The sequence below is a fragment of the Protopterus annectens genome, chromosome 3.part0 (genome assembly GCF_019279795.1).
Source record: "Protopterus annectens isolate FY-2018-M chromosome 3.part0, PAN1.0, whole genome shotgun sequence".
NCBI lineage: Eukaryota > Metazoa > Chordata > Ceratodontiformes > Protopteridae > Protopterus > Protopterus annectens.
Genome location: NC_056731.1, coordinates 898621547 through 898641020, shown reverse-complemented (window position 1 = coordinate 898641020; position 19474 = coordinate 898621547). Strand labels below are relative to the sequence as shown.

The 19474-nt window shown below is 43.7% G+C and overlaps 1 protein-coding gene across 2 annotated transcripts in view; it reads left to right on the top strand.

Moving 5' to 3' along the window:
- Positions 1–19474, top strand: part of MCM4 (minichromosome maintenance complex component 4) — a 314512-nt gene that overhangs the window by 21434 nt on the left and 273604 nt on the right. For both annotated transcript variants that reach the window (XM_044065228.1, XM_044065227.1), the window contains exon 3: positions 13780–13965. In XM_044065228.1, coding sequence (XP_043921163.1) covers positions 13780–13965 — 186 coding nt within the window. The remainder of the gene's footprint in view (positions 1–13779; positions 13966–19474) is intronic.

Genomic DNA, 19474 nt, shown 5'->3' with positions numbered 1-19474 from the left:
CAGCAAGCTATCTTAATCTGTTGTCTTTGATCCTTTCAGCAAATGGGGATGCTTTGGGGTCTGCTCTTATGTCCCAATTTCTTACTGTCCACGCAGTGCATTTACTAGCTACCCATCTCAAGTACTTCAGCTGCTCTCTCTTCACTGCCCAGGTTTATGCCATACAGAAACTCTGGTTACACAACAGTTTTGTACACTTTGCTTTTCTGCTTCATTGGCATTACTCCTTGTATCTGTCCGTTACTTCAAAATCTGAGGTTAATACAGGAATAGAAATGACACACAACACCAAGGCTCAAACTTAACTTATTAATTTATTAAGCAAAACTTTTCTTAAAGTACAGTAAGGCTAAAACTAAATAAACAAAAACTAATAAATCATGTACTTACAAGCATATGCATAAACAAAATCATCTTTGCCACTGATAGGGAAACTTCAAATCCTATCCAGTGCAGCTATCTGTTCAGTCAAGGCAAGGCCGACACTGGCGAAATGTCTCTAAGCTCAGTTCAGGCTGGTGCTGTGATCAAATCCGGATGCTGATGATGATTTTCATCTTAGCCTTTGAGCTTTTATAGTCTTTTTTGAGTTGGCAGAATATTGTAGAAAGATCTGACATTACAGGCTCATCATGAGCTGATGGAATATTTTAGAAAATTACAGATCATCTCCTAAGTTGTAAACAAGTCTAGTAATGTCTGGTCCTGTGCCCTACTTCCCTTTTTCAGGGAACAGTTAGCTCACAATCTTGTGATATAGTTCCTCTTTGAAATCCCCACATTCTGGTAAACATCTTTTAAGCTGATAAACAACTTACAGGTTAACAAAAGTTCAATGATACCAGTAATCAGTGAGCAAGGCCTGCTCTTAAGCATATTGTATTGTTTCAGTATTAGCAGCATATAGTGAGGTAATGGCATATCAAGAACTAGCAATAATCAATCTGGCAATAATTAAACATACACAGTGATACGTGGCTCGAGGCATAGCAAAAACTGGTAGGCTGTGTGGATCCGTCACAGGCCACCCCTTGCATCGAGCAACGAACGCTGTGTATCCCTTATAATGGTTAAGACTGACAACATCAGTTTGTACCTTCTCATCACCTTACAATAAATGCAGCATGATATTATGCAAAATAACAGAGATTATTGTGGTCAAAAGTAAAGGATGCAATAACAAATTAAACCACACTGAAGCCTTAGATGACCACATAAAAACATCATACCAATGTGAAACAGTTATATCCTGTATTTCATTTGCAATTTTTACAATGGTACCTTTATCCTTAATCATTTTAATCACTGTTTGATGCGCATCATTTAGTGTTTTATTTAACAGTTGCAACACTGTTTGTCCTTCCTGCTTAATCTGTTGAAAGTCCGGGTGGACTAGAGATGGCCACTTAAAAGTATGTAATGGTTCTATGCTAGCATTAAATGTGACGCCCATCCATCTAGTCAGTCTAATCAATTCTCCAGTACAAAAATCAATAATTGCATGGATATTACTTTTACAGTATGCTCCACTAGTTGTGATCATTCCATCACTCCAGGCTAATTTACAGGAGGATATCACACAAACAGTGGTACCATTTAGCTGGTAGACGTCTGTACCATTTACTACATACCTGTGCCAGATACATTCCCCAGTTCCATTATGTAAGCATGGGTGAGGCTTCCTCTTCACTATCATGCATACCCACCCCTGGGGCCAGGTTTCACAACTTGTCACATCAACGGGTACATCATTATAATCAATTAAAGTGGATTCAATTTGAGGTACCCACCAATTATTTCCAAATTGCAAGGGCAATGTAACAAATGGACAGACCTGCTTTGTTCCTTTTTTACTAGCAAGATAGTCAAAAATCAGTATACAAGACTTATTTTCACATGTAAAATCTAATGGTTTTAACATGCTGAACAATTCTAGCACTACTTACAGTTTTACATCCTCTTGTATATCTTACTGTATGTCCTAAACCATCAAATACAGTTGAACTGTTGTCCATAGCATATATCTCCAAATTTGGAGATCTGGTTTCTGCAGTGCTGTTTTCCCTTTGAAATTCGGCTATGCAGGAAGAATCTAATGGAGACTCAGCCAGAGAAAATCCTGATTCATTCAGTCTCTGATATAAGCCCCCAGCAGGATTGGCAGTGCATTTCTCTGGATGTCTGTCACAGTTTAATCTACAAACAGTTCTGATGTATTCTGTGCTGGTCAAATTCCATGTCAAGGTGGGTTTGGTAGTCACTGCAAACAACGCTCTTCCCAGCTTCCAGTAGAAGTCATCAGAGTATTGTCTCGTAACCACCCCTGGATTGGGTAGTCTACTTTACTGTCACCGCCTGTTGTTTGGTCAGCCCCTCTACATGAATCAAGGCAGTATATACAGCCAGCACATGCTGTTCGAGAGGGCTGTATCTAGTCTGTGCTCCGGTCAGGGATTTAGACCAAAATCCCAGTGGTCTTTTCTTTCCCACATCATTCTTTTGCCACAATCCCCAGGACATGACATTATTAGCAAAAGTCACTTCCAAAATAAAAGGTTGCTGTGGGTCTATTGGACCCAGTCCCACACTTTGTTGCAAGGCTTTTTTCGCTTCCTCGAAGGCCATCTGCTGTTTAGGACCCCACTGAAAGTAGTGAATAGGTCGTAAAACTTGCCCAAGGTGTGGTACAAATGCTCTCCAAAAGCCCATTGCTCCTAAAAAGGCTTGTGCCTGCTGTTTTGTTTTTGGGACTGCAATCTTTTGAATGCTTTCTAAGGCCGATGCAGGTATTTCTCTTTTTGCTCCATTCCATATCATACCCAGGAATTTCACTGATGTTCCCTGCTGTGTTTTATCCTCATTTATTGCCCACCCTCGGCTCTGAAGGTGTTCAATCACTGTTTTCAATGCAATGTCCACATCCGGCTTTTCTCCTGTAATCAGGATGTCATCAATGTAATGGAATACAGTCACTTTATTTAACTGCAACTTAGCCAGATCTCTGGCCACCAGCCCATGGCAAAGGGTTGGGCTGTGTAGATATCCTTGTGGAAGTACCTGGAAGGTATATTGCCTCCCTCCCAGGTAAATGCAAATTGAGCCCTACTCTCTTCTGCTATAGGTATGGAGAAGAAAGCATTTGCTAAGTCCAAAACTGCATGGTACGCCCACGCACAAGAACAAAGTCACTCTAAAATGGTGACAATGTCCGCACTGCTGCAGTTAAAGGTGGAGCCACCTTATTCAAGCCCGATAATCTACCGTCATACGCCAGGAACCATCAGGTTTTTTGACAGGCCACACCGGGCTATTAAATGGGCTCACAGTTGGTTCGAGTATGCCAACACGAAGTAATTCCTGGATTGTTTCAGTAATTTCTGAATGGCCCCCTGGAACACGATATTGTTTGATGTTGGTCACCACTTTTGGTGTGGGAATATGCAAAGGTTCCCACTTGGCATCACCTCGAACAACAGCCTTGACTGCATTGACTGAACAGTGCCGACTCCAAATCTAAATGGCCCTACTGTAGTTTCTAAGGTCCTACCCTTTAGAACATCTATTCCTAAAATGTGTTCTGGTACAGGAGCTATCACTGCTACAATGGCACTAGGAATACCATCCCCAAAGGCTATTCTTACTTTGGTTTTGACACCTATCGTCTTTGCCCCCCCATATCCATCAATCTCCACAGACTGTCCACGGAATTTACAGGGGTTGCCTGCAAAAATAGTTATTTCTGATCCAGTATCTACTAAAGCCATTACGTGTTGTGGTCCCCCCCTCCAAAAAATGGTAAGAGGCACGAAGGCGGTCCCCAGGTGTAATGGCTCTAACTGTGCCTCTAGCTACTGGGGACCCGCCTTCTAGTCAATTTGCTTCCATTTTTTCCATTGGGGTTCTCCACCCCTTCTCTCCCCAATCTCTCATCAGTAAACTCTCCCCTCTGCCATTGTGCTAGCTCCTCATCAGTGGGGATGTCAGGATACAACTGATTCCACCCTTTCTTCCCTTCAGTGGTACTTCTGTTTGGGCTTTTTGCAGGGGTTTGTTTTCCTGAAAGATCTGATTCTCTTCCTTTCTGCTTCAGCCGGGGGTGAAATACTAAACAGGCACACTGGTGCATCTCTTCATCACTCAGTGACACCGCTTCTCCCCCTGTATCCCAGACCCGAAGAAACCAAGCCAAGATGGACTCCTGTATTGCTTCAAAGAACAGCCATCCAGCTGCTCCCACTCCCTCTTTCACCTTCTTCCCCTTATCCTCCAATTTTAACCCTTCTAAAGCTCTAGCTAGGCTATCAGGATCTGCCTTAGGTCTTTCCTGCAGGGGTTTTGGAGAAGGAGGAGGAGAAACTTGACTCAATACCTTAGCAAGAGGATCCCACTTCCCAAATAATGCTGTCAAAGTAGCATCAACACCCAACTTATTTGGGGTGCTTAATGCAACATCCTTCTTACCTATACCTAGGTGTTTTAAAGGAAAAAACATTGGTTGTTGTTGTGACATCTCTACTGCAAACCCCAGATCCTGCCGACTACGCCAAGTGTATCTGTCCGTTACTTCAAAATCTGAGGTTAATACAGGAATAGAAATGACACAAAACACCAAGGCTCAAACTTAACTTATTAATTTATTAAGCAAAACTTTTCTTAAAGTACAGTAAGGCTAAAACTAAATAAACAAAACTAATAAATCATGTACTTACAAGCATATGCATAAACAAAATCATCTTTGCCACTGATAGGGAAACTTCAAATCCTATCCAGTGCAGCTATCTGTTCAGTCAAGGCAAGCCGACACTGGCGAAATGTCTCTAAGCTCAGTTCAGGCTGGTGCTGTGATCAAATCCGGATGCTGATGATGATTTTCATCTTAGCCTTTGAGCTTTTATAGTCTTTTTGAGTTGGCAGAATATTGTAGAAAGATCTGACATTACAGGCTCATCATGAGCTGATGGAATATTTTAGAAAATTACAGATCATCTCCTAAGTTGTAAACAAGTCTAGTAATGTCTGGTCCTGTGCCCTACTTCCCTTTTTCAGGGAACAGTTAGCTCACAATCTTGTGATATAGTTCCTCTTTGAAATCCCCACATTCTGGTAAACATCTTTTAAGCTGATAAACAACTTATAGGTTAACAAAAGTTCAATGATACCAGTAATCAGTGAGCAAGGCCTGCTCTTAAGCATATTGTATTGTTTCAGTATTAGCAGCATATAGTGAGGTAATGGCATATCAAGAACTAGCAATAATCAATCTGGCAATAATTAAACATACACAGTGATACGTGGCTCGAGGCATAGCAAAAACTGGTAGGCTGTGTGGATCCGTCACACTCCTGAGTATTACTCAGCGATGCTGCAGCTATCTGACACCGTCTCTGAACTTATTCAGATTTCCCTTCTCAACCCCCACCCCACCCCCTGCACACACACAGCTGTTGGTTATTCCACTGGTTTCTCTCTCTGTTTTTGGGTTCTTTTGTGTTGCTGTCATGCCTGTACTGTTTCTTCCTATGTGCTTTCTGTCTTGGATTTCGGTCCCTATCAGTTTCTGAAATTCTGTTTAAGAATATGTAGTGACACACAGTCTACATGCAGCAGTTTTGCTGAATCTTTTCTAGCATGCTGTTATTATGGTGGTGGTTTAATTGACTTGTGCCTCCAGTATTCCTCTAATTTTCTTAAGCCACCTCCAAAATTTCCTTTTTCCCTTTTCTAAGCCTAACTTCTAAGCTGGTTAACTTTTTTTTTTTTTTTTTTTTTTTTTTTGTGTCCTTCAGGCTCTTATCTGCTCCTCCACTCTTACCTATGCCTTGTAATTAATGCATTGCCCTGTATAGGACAAGCTAGTGTGGTAGCAGTCTTTACCATTTTGCTAGAACAGTTTATTTTTCTAGTTTACATGTTTAAACATTTTCATAGTTTGAAGAATTAATCACTGTAACTAGATCTAATGCTGCAGGTGACACACTACTTTTAAATTGTGTAGCTAAACTATAGAACCATAACCACTGAAATCCTTTCAGAATAATATACCTTAATTAGCATTTTCTTTTCTTTCCTCCCACATCCCAAAGACATGCTCTAGGTGGATTGGACACACTCTAAATTGGCCCTAGGTGTGAGTGTGTGTGCCTTCTGTGCAAGGTTGGGCGCCGGGCTGGCAACTCGACACCGTAAAACTCCACTGCCAATCATGCAAGGACAGGTGATCCGCTGTGGCGACCCCTAACCGGGGAAAAAGCTGAAAGAAGACATGCTGAGGCCTTTTAGACAGGGTTTTCTCATTGGTGTATCTTTATTTACTTCTGAATCCCACCCATAGTTTTTTAACCTGTTTTTTAAATGTTTTTCATTGATTTTCCATCTCCTTCTGTCCTCCATGGTCCAGCAATCCTCGACTGTATTGTTGACAAGTGTAGTCCATCCATCCATTTTTTCCCACTGAATTTCCTAGCTTTGGTTTGTTTCAGAGTTGTTCTTTTCTCTTCTGCCATTGTGCTTTCTCCCATTTTTCATTCTTTTCCCATTTTACATTTCCCCCAATTAATAATACAAACACCCTAGAGGACCTCCTCTGCTTGATTATCCATTACCTACCCCCAAGAAACTGTGGTGCTTGGAGATTTTAACGTTGATTGGAACACCTGTTCCTCAGAATCTCCTACAACCCATGTCAACCTACATGGTTTTACACAGCTCAAATGACCTAAGTGACCACTTATTTATAGGTTCATAGGTAGGTAATAGGCTATCTGCCCAAAGGCATTTATAAGCCTAGCCGGAATGTGTTGGCTTTCGCCGTCCCTTTAGATTAGTTCCCTGTGCCTCTGTCCAGCAGAGCCATTGAAGTGATCCCTGGGGTAAACTTGGTTTCTCATCCATTCGTCAAGGTTTCTCTTGAAGAGGGTTAGCTAGGAGCTCTGCCTAATGTAGATTAGAATCTTGTTCCAGAACATGGGAAGTCTCTGGGACAGGAATCTATCCCTCTAGCACATCCTATTTTTATTGTGGTGATGTTTAGATCCCTGGAGCGTGTGGCTCGAGGGGATATGGTTTTCTTTAGGTGGAGCATGTCCATAAATTCTGGGTTGGACATGGCCTTGTATGTCGGGCAGAGATCACCTCTGAGTAGGCAGTATGCAACCGAGCAGCTGGAGTTTCTTCAGTCGAGCTGCATAGGGCATTTGCTTGAGGCCAGTGATCCTCTTGGTGAGGTCCTTCTGTGGTCTTTCCAGTTGTTGCAGGTGTCTTGTAAGGTACATCCCAAATGCGGCATTGTACTCTCTGATGGGTCTGATGAGTGATGAGTAGAGGGGCCCAATGACCTCTTTCGATCTGGATGCAAACCCTTTTCTGATTAGGTGGGCCACACAGAAGGATTTTTTAACCACTTTGGCAATTTGATTATCAAAGGAGAAGTTTCTATCTACTTGTGTCCCCAGATCCTTTATTACGTCTTCCGTATTTAGGGGGCTACCACCTATGTGGTAGTTTGGGTACTTTATTTTTTCAAAAGGGGATGACTGTGCACTTTTTGGCATTTAGCTTGAAGCCATGGTTTTGACACCAGGTATCTGTCTCAGTGAGACCCTTTTGGAGGATGTCTGTCAGCCGGAGAGTCTGTTTATAGTCCCTAGTTTTCAGTCGTCTGCGAACTTGGTCAGCCATAGTCCTACTGTGCTTGCCTGTACCTCTGAGAAGTATATGCTGAACAGGAGGGGTCCTAGGACTGAGCCCTGGGGGAACATCCCTTGTAACCAGTTTAGAGTCAGACCTAGCTCCCGCAACTCTTACCATGTGGGTTCTGTCCGTGAGCCAGTTGGCAACCCATCTCGTGACGTAGGGGTTTATGTTCAGGCTGGTGAGCGTGTCCTATAATACCTGAGTGGGGAATGATGTTGAAGGCCTTTGCAAGGTCTAGGTAGGCTGTATGGACCACCTTTCCCTCCTCTATAGCCTTGGTAACTGTCTCGAAGTCCACCAGGCTCAGGAGGCATGATCTGCCCTTAACAAAGCCAAACTAGGTGGGGTCCAGTGTTTGGAGGTTTCCATTGTCTCTCTTAACGAGATCCATGATTATGCGCTCCATAGCTTTGCAGACCAGGCTAGTCAGGCTTATAGGGCAATAGTTCCTGGGGTCCGTTGTGGCTCCACTTTTTGTGGAGTGGAATAACCATTGCTGTGTGTCACTCTGTGGGCACGTAGCCTGTGGAGAGGCTGAGTTTAAAACTGTGTGTTTTTAGGTGAGGAGTTAGTTCATCTTTGAGCTCGTGTAGGACGCAGCCTGGGACATGTCTGGTCCCATTGATGCTGTGTGTTTGGCTTTGGAGAGGGATGTTTTAACCGGAGTGTCTGATTTCAGGGGCACTACCTTCTGGTATAGTTATGGGCCCTTTTGGGGGTGAGAATTGGGTAAAGTTTGCACTGAACCGGTCTGCTGGGATGTTGGCTATATCTGTCAGTTCAGTGTATTTTGTGTCATTCTGCACTGACTCCGAGCAGATCTGAGAATTGCCACTTAGATTCTTGACATAGCTAAAGAATGCCTTTGTTATCTTTGGAGTCCATGGCAATTTTTCTTTAGAAGCTAGCCTTGGATGATTTTATGAGGGAACGTAGTTTCTTCTCTGATACTGATCAGGGATGTTTTCCCTTCTTGGGATTTTACTCTTTTTCTGTACTAGTTTCCTCCTATTGTATAGCTGGTTTATGGCAGGGGTCTACCAGACTGGCTTCCTTTTCTTGGAGGAGTGAGTCTTGGTTTTGTTTCGGATAGCACGATCCATGCATTCTTGTAGGTGCCCGTAGAGTGCATTAGTAAAGGATTTTGCAGCTTGGACAGCGTTATCCTTTAGCATGGGGGCTTTGAAACTTCCCACCTCGGTCTTAAGTAACATTAAGTTTGCTTTTGAAAAGTTTTTCACAGTGATTTCTTTGACTGGGAGTGGTGGCGGAATGTGGATATCCAGAGTGATCAGTTTATGGCTAGGTTCATAGGTAGGTACTAGGCTATCGGCCCAAGGGCCTACGCAAGCCTAGCCAACAAGGTTCCCTGGCTTACGCCACCCAAGAAAGTTATTTTCCTGTGTCTCTGTCGAGTAGAGACACCAAAGTGATCCCCGGGGTGTATTTCCTATCTAACCAGTGAGGGGTTTACCTCTGGTCACCATGTTGGTGATGACCAGGTCCAGTATGTTAGTATTTCGGTCCAGGTTTTGTGACCCAAATGTATGTTACGAGTTGTAGCCTGGTAGTGCTGGGGTACTCTCTGGAGCCTTAAACCAGGTTTCTGTTGCTGCACATGTACTGAGGAGTGCCTTGAGTGTGTGCATTTTGAGGTTTAGACTTCTGGCATTGAGTAGCATTACCCTCAGTTTTTTGTTACTTGTGCTAGTTACGGCAGTGGGTTTGTCTCTTGAGCCTTGCCTAAAAAAGGCACTATGGGGGTGGCAAGTGCCTTGGCCAGTATTTGAAAGGCTAAAGGTGACTGGTGCAAGCCGTGTCTAGCAAAGCAGCGTGGCTTGTCGAGCATGTCATCCCAGGCTGACTGACACTGGATCCCCATTGAATGACACCAGAAGCTTAGCCAGTTGTTGAAACTGATAATATTTTCTCCATACCGTGGTATCATTCTTGGTGAGGGCAGGATGCTACTCTGGGTCCTACCAGCCTGGGCTACGTGATCAGAGAGCTCCTCAAAGTCTCTTTTCATGTAGTCTATGGAGGTACGGCTCAGGTCATTCACACCAACATGGACAATGACAGTCATATTTGTACTTTTTCTGGAGTGACCCGAGTGCTTGTGTTATGTGGCGGATCTTGGCACCCAACAGGCAGCTAACAGTAACCTTCTTGCTCAGCCTAGTGAGTGGGACGTCAATGTGCCTAAGTATAGAGTCACCTATTACTAGTGTGTTGGTTATGTTATTTTGCCTTGAGGGCTGTGATTGTGTGCACACTGGTTTTATTAAGTACGTGTTTAATGGTTTGTGTTGGGGGGGGGTGGAGTTTGCCTGGATGTCTGCTTTGGAGGTCTCTGTTGCTTCTGCAGATTTTTATTCAGAGCCTCAGCGTATGTTTTCGTGTATTTGTGTGTTTTTTGCCAGTGCTGGTTTCATAGGTCTATGTGAGACTCGTGGTGTGATGCAAGTAATTCCCTTCTCCTCTGGGCTGCCTGGTCCGGTCTTGGGTTGAGAGAGCTTAGCCTCCAGTTTGGCTGTATAATTGCATCTCTTGCATGTATTTGTGTTTGGTGGAAGGAGGAGAGGGTTTTCTGTGTACATGAGGCAATTGTAACATTGTTTCAAAATGCCCAGATTCACCAGTTGGACCGGAGAGTACATCTGAAACTGCCCTTTGGACATGCCTGGATAGGTACAGTGAACTGTTTTACTGATTTGGCTGGTAAGGTCTAATAGAGAGCATTGTCCTTCTCTACAGTATAGGGGGGTCTAGTGCAAAGGTTTATTAGTGCTTGCTATGAGTTTTGAGCAAGTGCTGGTATGAAAAGTGAGTGGGTTTGAGTGCTTAAGTTGAAAGTTTGTCTAGTTCCAAGGGAAAAATTGAAGAGTACACTTTGTGGAGCCGGGAATAGTTATACCCTAGCTAACCGGCACTACCCGGCGTGCAAAACCTTGCAAATGTGGGTTTTATAGCAGGGAAATGAGAGAAATTAGCCCAAAATGGCCAATAATTTCTGGGCTGAAACCACTCCTCAAGGGACAGATAGGCTGCTCAAAGCTCCCTCTGTCACAGTGAACAGAGAAACTTCCTTCTATCCAAGTAAGTTATGGGCAAACACAGAAACTTGTAACATAGCCTTGAATTCAGCACTAACCTGAAAACTGGACTATACTAACTTGGAAAGGCGGGAAAACCAAGTATTTTTTTCAGAAAATAAAGCCGATGCTATCAAAACAACACTTTAAATGCACAGAAATGGCCATCACACGAGTGTGTAGCCTACAACAGTTAAACAGCAACTTTGAAGTGCAGGCAGTAAAATAAGTACAATATGTAGCTGAAACAAGCTTTTTAAATCACAGAAACTCTAGAAAATCCACATTTTAGGCGGAATTAGCTAAAGGCAGCAAGAAAATGCAGAAAAATTATACTTTAATCACTCCAAAGTGTCTCTGCTGCTGTAGAACTCTGCAGGGCACCAGGCAGGAGCTTGCAGAGTTGTATACTAGCAAGCACAAGGTGGACAACCGCCACCAGACCACTTCTAAAACCATCAGAAATAAGAACTTAAACTCAACTTCAAGCTTGCAATTGGTCAATCCTAAAGCACCTTTCACTGGACGATACAGTAGCATACTTAATTTCATATTCGTTACTATTCTTGATTTTTCACACTCCTGCTCACTCCATTAGAACAAAAACTACCCCATGGATTTCGAGACAATCTAAAATCATAGCTAGAAATAAGGCATGGGACAAATGGCATGCCACAAAAGACCCCCTAGATCACTTCGATACCAACAGCTAAGGAATTACACAAAATCTGTTATACTAGACGAAAAAAAAAACTTCTACCATCTTCAACAAACCTCCAAAAGTTTTGGGCAGGAATAAACAAACTTCTCACCCAGGACAGTCCTCCACGCCTACCCCGTCGGCTTCCGACCATAAATCCCCAGAGAATATTGCAAATACCTTCAGTAGTTTCTTCAGAGACTATCCAATCCCTAGCCAGCCAACTGGCACCCAGCTGCTCCAACCCAAATTCTGCCACAGCTAATACCCCACTCTCCTTTTAGCTTTCAACCTGTTTCTGTATCACTTATCAGACCGCTAAGAAATTAAAACCAAGTACTCTAGCAGCTGATCTCCCACCAGAGCATCTGCAAAAAGCAGCAGATGCCATAGCATACCCCATCTCCATCATAATCAACAGAATCTTATCTGAAGCCACCATCACCTCCCTTATGGAGTGGTACTACAGGAGATATTTTCCAAATGGAGGGAACTCCTCCTAACTGTCAAACTTTAGACCCATAGCTATTCTGTCACCATTGGCTAAAATTATGGAGAAGTGTGTCCATAAACAACTTTTGCATTATCTTACCCAGAATAAGCTGTTTGCTAACTCTCAACACGGTTTTAGGCCACACCACAGTACCACCTCAGCCCTCCTATCCTTTAACACCATAACAGAAGTAATAACAAGCTTTCCTCAGCCCCTCATTTTGGACGTCTCCAACACCTTCAGTATGGTCAGCCACCAAATACTCCATCATATACACCCTTAAGGCATTCTCACTAAATAGCCGTGTGCTTCAATGGTTCCAATCTGCACTTAAAAATATCATCAACCCTTATAGCAACCTGAGGTTACTTCGCTCATCTAATAAGCTACTGGTTCAAACAACCAGAATCAACAACTCTGGTGGGGACTCTGTTGGCACAACTTGGAACAGTCTTCCTGCTGATTTTACTCTTGAACCCTCTCTTACTCTGTTCATAAACAGCCTCAAGCCGTACTTTAAAACTAACATGTGACCTGGGTATATTAGAATTAGCCAGGAAGGATGGGTGTATGTAGCTGTTACATGCTCACTCATCCCTGGGAGAAGGAGTAGGCAATGGCTTGCCATGGGGGGGGGGGTGACCTGTAGCAGGAGCACCGGGTGTTTTCCCCAGTGAAGTTTGAGACTGCCATACCCATGGTGTCATGGTGCTTGGCACCAGAAATGCTAAGGGGGATCTGGTGTGCCTGTTATGTGCTTCCCCCTCAGGGAAATGGCAGAATCAGTCTTGGAGGAGCTGCTCGGGGAGTGCTCTAATGGGTAGGCTACCCCCCCCCCCCAAAAAAAAAAAAAAAAAGACTAGTAAGCTGTCCTGTAGATATCACGTGATAAATTTGCTAGGGAATGGAAGGTAAGGGCTGATTGGATTGTCTGGTGGTAACAAGTGGGCTACAGGGATCTCTCCTACCCTAGGAATGTCTTGCTTGCATGTCCCTGAAACTGATTGATTTGGTTGTTGGAGGGTCCTGGGGAGTGCAAAAAAATTAAATTTTTTTTTTTTTTTTTTTTTTTTTTGTCATTTATTCCTACCCTTTTTCTTAAGATCACAATGTTCTTTTCTTCCCCTTTACACCTTTTGCCATCTACTTGAACATTTTTTGGAGTCTGCTTGAGGTTTAATGGTACCTAATGCAAACGCCTATGTTCTCTTGATTTTTTTTTTTTGTTGCGTATTTGGGAGCCATAGATATGTCCTTCCATTTATTTCTTGGTCTAAGATGGCTGTGTTCTTGGAGCATCTTAGGGCGATGGACAGAAATGAAACTAAATGGACAGAGTGCCAAAGTTGCTTACTCCTGTAGGCACTGGGCAGTTGAAATGTGGATAAACCAGAAAGTATTGATTGAAGTGAATCATTTTTGTGAATGGAGTCTGTAATCATCGAATGGCTGTTGAGTGTTCCCTACCACTAACGTTGATGAAATATGTGGTTGTATTTAAATGCTGTGACAATGTATATTGAGAATGTGCTATAGTATATCAAATCCATGCACCCAAGATCAGTTAAGTCTTTGTATTATCACTGCTGCAGTGATATTGCTAAAACTTGGTTGGAAGATGCCTTTCCTATTGAATGTATGACTGGTATACATGTGGCATGCATCTCTAATATGGTTTCTGGATGTAAACACTTGGCCTGTGAGACTATAAACACTTTTGCAAGAGCTTATGACTGATAAATACTGTGAACTCTTTTTGGGCAGAGTAATGAACTTATGATTTTGGTATATTTCCCCAGCTGTACGTGGTGAGAGTGCACGTGGTGATGTTGCTCAAACACCTCCATCTCGAAAACGAAGACTAGATGATTCTACTTCTACAGGTGAACTACAGCCAATGCCACCCACGTCTCCTGGCATTGATGCCAGGAGCCCCAATCTCCAGGATTCTTTTTTGTCCAGCCCAGCACGATCACGACATTCAGGTATTCGATTTTAGAGAGTAACTAAAATGTGCCTTTCATAACGGGTAATTGTCAATATTTGTAGGTGTGTTGTGTAATTAAATTGTGTATTATAATTTTTTAATTGGGGGGTGTCCCCCAACCAACATTTTAAGTAAGGGCAAGTATGTGAAAAGTAATTTTAAGAGATGTATAATAGAGATTTTTGCCCTTTTAACAGCCACATCTGCAAGAGCTTTTCTCTGACTGGGATTCAGAAGTATGTTGAAATTCACTTGTGCAGTGATCTTTTTTAGAGGAATTGCAGTACTGCCATAGATTGTTTCTAACTTCTGTCAGAAGCCACACAGTGCAGACAGAAGTACTTTTCAAAGCTGTTACTGTGGTGAGAAGCGAGTCTACTCTTCTGTTACGACATTAATTAAGGGCTCTGGGAGCTTGTGGAGTGTATCTTTTTTTTAATATTTTTGCCTTGTAGCCATACAGCACAAGTCGCACAGTCTTTCTGATGTTCATCGTGTTTCACTGTTGCAGTCATTTCTCTTGGGATGTTCATCGTGCATACAGCTGCAGTCCTCACATATGGGTTCTCCTGCCATCAGGCGGGTCCTTGGTCGGCCGAATTCCAAAGTCTAGGTCCGGCGTCGGTTGTTGTCGCTTCTTCCTGACGTCAGTGCGACAGGGGTATAAAAGAACTAGCCGACGCCTTTTTCTCCAGTCTTTCTTGCCACGCGGTGCCCGAAGCAGAAGCAGTTCGCAAGTGCTGGTCGGCCAGCTCCTGAGATTACGAAAATTTGGAAACCGAAGTCTTCTTAAAAGCTAAGTACCCCGTTGGGGAACCTTTTCTTGCCTCAGACCGATGTCAGACAAAGTTAATAATTGTATTTCTTGTGGGAAGCAAATACCGCATAAGGATTTCCATTCCCTCTGTATGCCTTGTTTAGGCCCTGACCACGAGGTCTCGGCCGGCCCCTTTTGTGCTACATTCAACAAACGCACTATTAAGCATCGAGTGGAGTTCGCCCAGCATTATTTTGGAAAAGCATTTAACTATACTATGTCGTCGGATACTCCGACTCCGGTTTTGTCTAAAAAACGAAAAGACAAGGACCGACACTCTATGTCCGCGGCCTCTACTGACACCATGCCAAAGCCGGCTACACATGGTCCGGTTCTCAGTGAGGCGCCTACGCAGCCCCTGCCTTTGACTGTGTGTCCTGTACCCGAGGTCGCAGGCTCCTCGGCCCACACCCAGATTACAGATACCGAAGCCACTGTCTGAGTTGAAACTCAGAATGTGGACAGGTCCTCCTCCACTCAAGGTGTCTTCAGACCTTCCTCTTCCTTTTCTATCAAGGCTTTCACTAAGTCCAAAGCAACCATGCACTCTAAGAGACCAGCTGCACAGGGTCCATCTCCAGGCCCCATGCCTAAGAAACAGATGCTTAAAATGGCTGAGGATTTAATTACTCTTATCAGAGGTTCTCAGCCCCCTCCAGACAAAAGGCCTAGAGTGGAGGAAGATTCCCCCTCCTCTGATCAGGGCTCCATTATTTCAGAGCACTCTGATGATCAGGAACATTCTTACTCCCCTTTTGAAGACTCTGATGCGGAGGAGTCTATTTGAGGATTACTCATTTGGGGAAACTTTGCATACCTTAAGGGAACACTTCCACTGGGAAGGCCAGGATTATTCTGATTCCAAGAAAAGGCTCGGGGAATTTCTTTTGCTTCCTCAGCACAGGCCTTTGGCTATACCTCCTGTCTTGGACATTCTAGATGTTTACTCGGAGGCCTGCCTTAACCTGGATTCTCTACCTCCAGCTCCAGTTAAGCCTGACGGGTACTACAGGGTCCCTGACTCGCACCAATTTCTATACAAGAGCCATGCTGCTGACCCAGAAACCATCTCACAGGGCCCCAAGGGAGTTAAGGCCTCCATTGCTAAAAATCCTTTGCCTTCCGAGAGAGATTCCAGATCCTTAGAAAGGTGGGGAAAAAAGGTATATACCTCGGCTACCTTATCTATGAGGGCCTTAAACTGTCAGTTTCATATGCTAAAATACCAACAGTTTATGTTATCACAATTGAAAAGTAAAATGTCACAACCCGAACAACCAGATTTGAAGGAGTTGCAGGACTTGATACATACTGCAGAACAAGTGGGTAAGCATACCTTACAATGTGGTTTTGATGCTCTAGAGGCCTCATGCAGAGCTGCTGTTACAGGATCAGTCATACGTAGGCATGCCTGGCTTAAGGAACAAGCCTTACCTGATCATGTCAAAGCTAAATTACTAGACGCTCCTCTTCAAAAGGATGTACTATTTGGTTCTAATGCTGAGGAGGTATTAAGGAAAATGGAGGAAAAGGCTAAATCAATGCAAACTGTAAAAGACTTTTTACAGGTACAACCCCCACGTTTTAGTAGAAATTGGCCTTCCAAAAACTGGTCCTTTCCTGCCACAGACAAACCCCAAAGAGGCAGATACAGGCACCCGAGGGGCAGAGGACAATCCCAAGGATCGTACAAAGGCAGAAAATGGCAAGCTCCTACACAAAGAGGTGGTGAGGACAACTCGCAATCTATCAGAAAGCAAACCCAATGACTTTCCACTTTGCATGCCAACCAGATCTCAAATGGCAGCCCCCTTGGGAGGAAAGCTGGCATTATTTTCAAAAAATTGGCATACTGTCACAAAGGACAAATGGATCCCTGGACATTATAAACAGAGGCTACAAATTCCATTTTCACATCCTTCCAAAAATGAGAGGCATGCCAACCTGCCACACAATCAAAGGGCAGAGGCACAAAGGCTAATTACAGATCTCAAAAACATGAAAGCTATTCAAGAGGTACCTATGCACGAACAAGGTCAAGGGTTTTATTCCAGGCTATTTCTGGTGCCAAGGAAGGGAAAAGATTGGAGACCTATTCTGGATCTATCCATCCTAAACACATTCCTACTCGTACCAAAATTCAAGATGCTCACTCTACAGCAGCTTCTTCCCATGCTGGGCAAGGAGTCTTGGCTGGTAACATTGGACCTCAAGGAGGCATACCTGCATGTCCCAATCAGACAAAATTACATAAGATACCTCAGATTTCTTGCAGGTTCAACTCCTTATCAATTCTCTGCATTGTCCTTTGGCTTATCTACTGCGCCCAGAGTATTCACGAAATGCCTGGCATCAGTAATTGCCTACTGCAGACTTCAAGGGATACATATATATCCCTATTTGGACGACTGCCTGATCCAAGCGGACAGCAAACACATCCTTCAGAAACATCTGGCTTATGTAATAATGTTATTGAACTCTCTGGGATACACAGTCAACAAAAAGTAATCACGACTAATACCCTCTCGGAAGATAATTTTCCTGGGTGCCAACTTGGACACAAACACCCAGATGGCCTACCTCACGCCAGAAAAGCAGGGGCAACTAATCCAATACTTCAGAACACTAGCAAATTGCACCAGGCTTACTGCAAGGAAAATCCTGCAGGCTCTGGGATTCATGGCATCTTGCATCTTACTAATCCCATGTGCAAAGCTGCATATGAGGAAACTACAATGGTACCTGAAAAACATATGGTCTCAACACAGCCACAGTTTGGAAACAATAATACCACTAATTCCATGTCTGCAAAAGGAATTTCTGTGGTGGGCTCAAGCATGCCAAACAAACACATGTCTTCCTTTCAGCAAGCCTCAAGCAAATCAAGTCATCACAACAGACGCCTCGGACTATGCCTGGGGGGAGCACATGACAGATCGGTGCATTCAGGGCAAATGGTCCCAAAAAGAAAAGCACCTTCACATCAATCAAAAAGAAATGCTAGCAGTAATAAATGCTATTATAGCTTTCAAGAACTTTCTAAAACCAGGTCATCTATTGATGAGAACGGACAACATCACAGTTATGTGGTACATAAACAAGCAGGGAGGGACACATTGTTACCCCCTATGCAGACTGGCCATGTCACTTTGGAACACGGCCATGGACTTACAAATGGAACTACAAGCACAGTACTTGCCAGGCAAGGAAAACACGCTGGCAGACCACCTAAGCAGGATTATGACAGACCCACATGAATGGAAGTTGCATCCAAAAGTTTTTACAGAAATAATCCAAGAATGGGGAAGGCCAGACAGATCTATTTGCCTCCCACAAAGATCATCAATTGACAAAATTCTGCTCAAGGGTCTTCCATCCAAAGGCCTGGAGAGTGGACGCTCTCTTTAAGCTGGACATCAATGACAGTTTATGCCTTTCCACCTCTTCCTCTGCTGCCCAAAGTTCTATTGAAGAGCAGACAGACCAAAGATGATCCTCATTGCTCCGGACTGGCCAAGGCAACACTGGTACCCACTCCTGAGGAGCCTGACACATTCCCCACCATGGACCCTGCCTCTAATGCCTGTTCTGACTCAACACAGCTTCAAAACTCTTCACAGTCAGCTAAAAACTCTCAATCTAGCCGCATGGAAGATTCCTTAGCATCACAGCAGGCCCTACTCTCCAAGGAGAGGTGCAGGATGTCATTTTGGAGGCCAGAAGGCCATCAACTAGAAAAGCTCACTCCGCGTAATGGAAACGTTTTTGTGTCTGGAATGAGAAAAAGGGCCAGGACCCTGGAAAACTGAATTTACCACAAATGCTACAATATTTGACACAACTGCTAAGCAGTGGACTTTCTTTCTCCTCCATCAAAATCCATGCCTCAGCCATTTCTGCAGAATACAACACTGATCCACCTTTATTCTCTCACCCTCTCTTAAGACAGTTCCTCAGACGGGGTTAAGAATTTTGAGACCTCCAAGGAAACGACCAATACCTGCTTGGGATCTTAATTTTCATTCTGGAAAAACTCACCCTGCCTCCTTTTGAGCCAGCTGCTTCAGCAGATTTGCAATACTTGTCCTGGAAAACAGCTTTCCTTCTGGCTATCGCCTCAGCTCGTAGAGTTTCAGAATTACAGGCTCTCATGGCTGTCCAGCCTTTTATCATCTTCCATCAGGACAGAGTTTCCTTACGAACCAACCCGTCCTTTATGCCTAAAGTGGTATCCAGGGTAGCTTTAAATCAGGCCATACACTTACCTACTTTTTATCCTAATCCTCAAAACAAAGGAGAGATTGCTACATTCCTTGGACATCCACAGACAACTGCGTTATTATTTGGACAGAACAAAGCCTTTCAGAAAATCAGAACAGCTCTTTGTGGCCTATGCAGTAGGAGCTCAAGGAAAGCCAATTTCCAAACAGACAATTTCAAAATGGATAGCCCACTGCATACGCTTTTGCTATTCCTTTCATGGCAAAACTGTACCTACAGGCATTAGAACTCCATTCCACCAGGGCCACAGCCACCTCTACAGCCTTTCTCAGAGGAGTTCCTACCAAGGATATCTTGGAAGCAGCCACTTGGAGTTCTCTACATACCTTCTCCAAGCACTACAACTTACCATTAAACTCCAAATCTAGAGCAGGCTTTGCCACTGCAGTCTTGCAGGGCATTTTGGCTC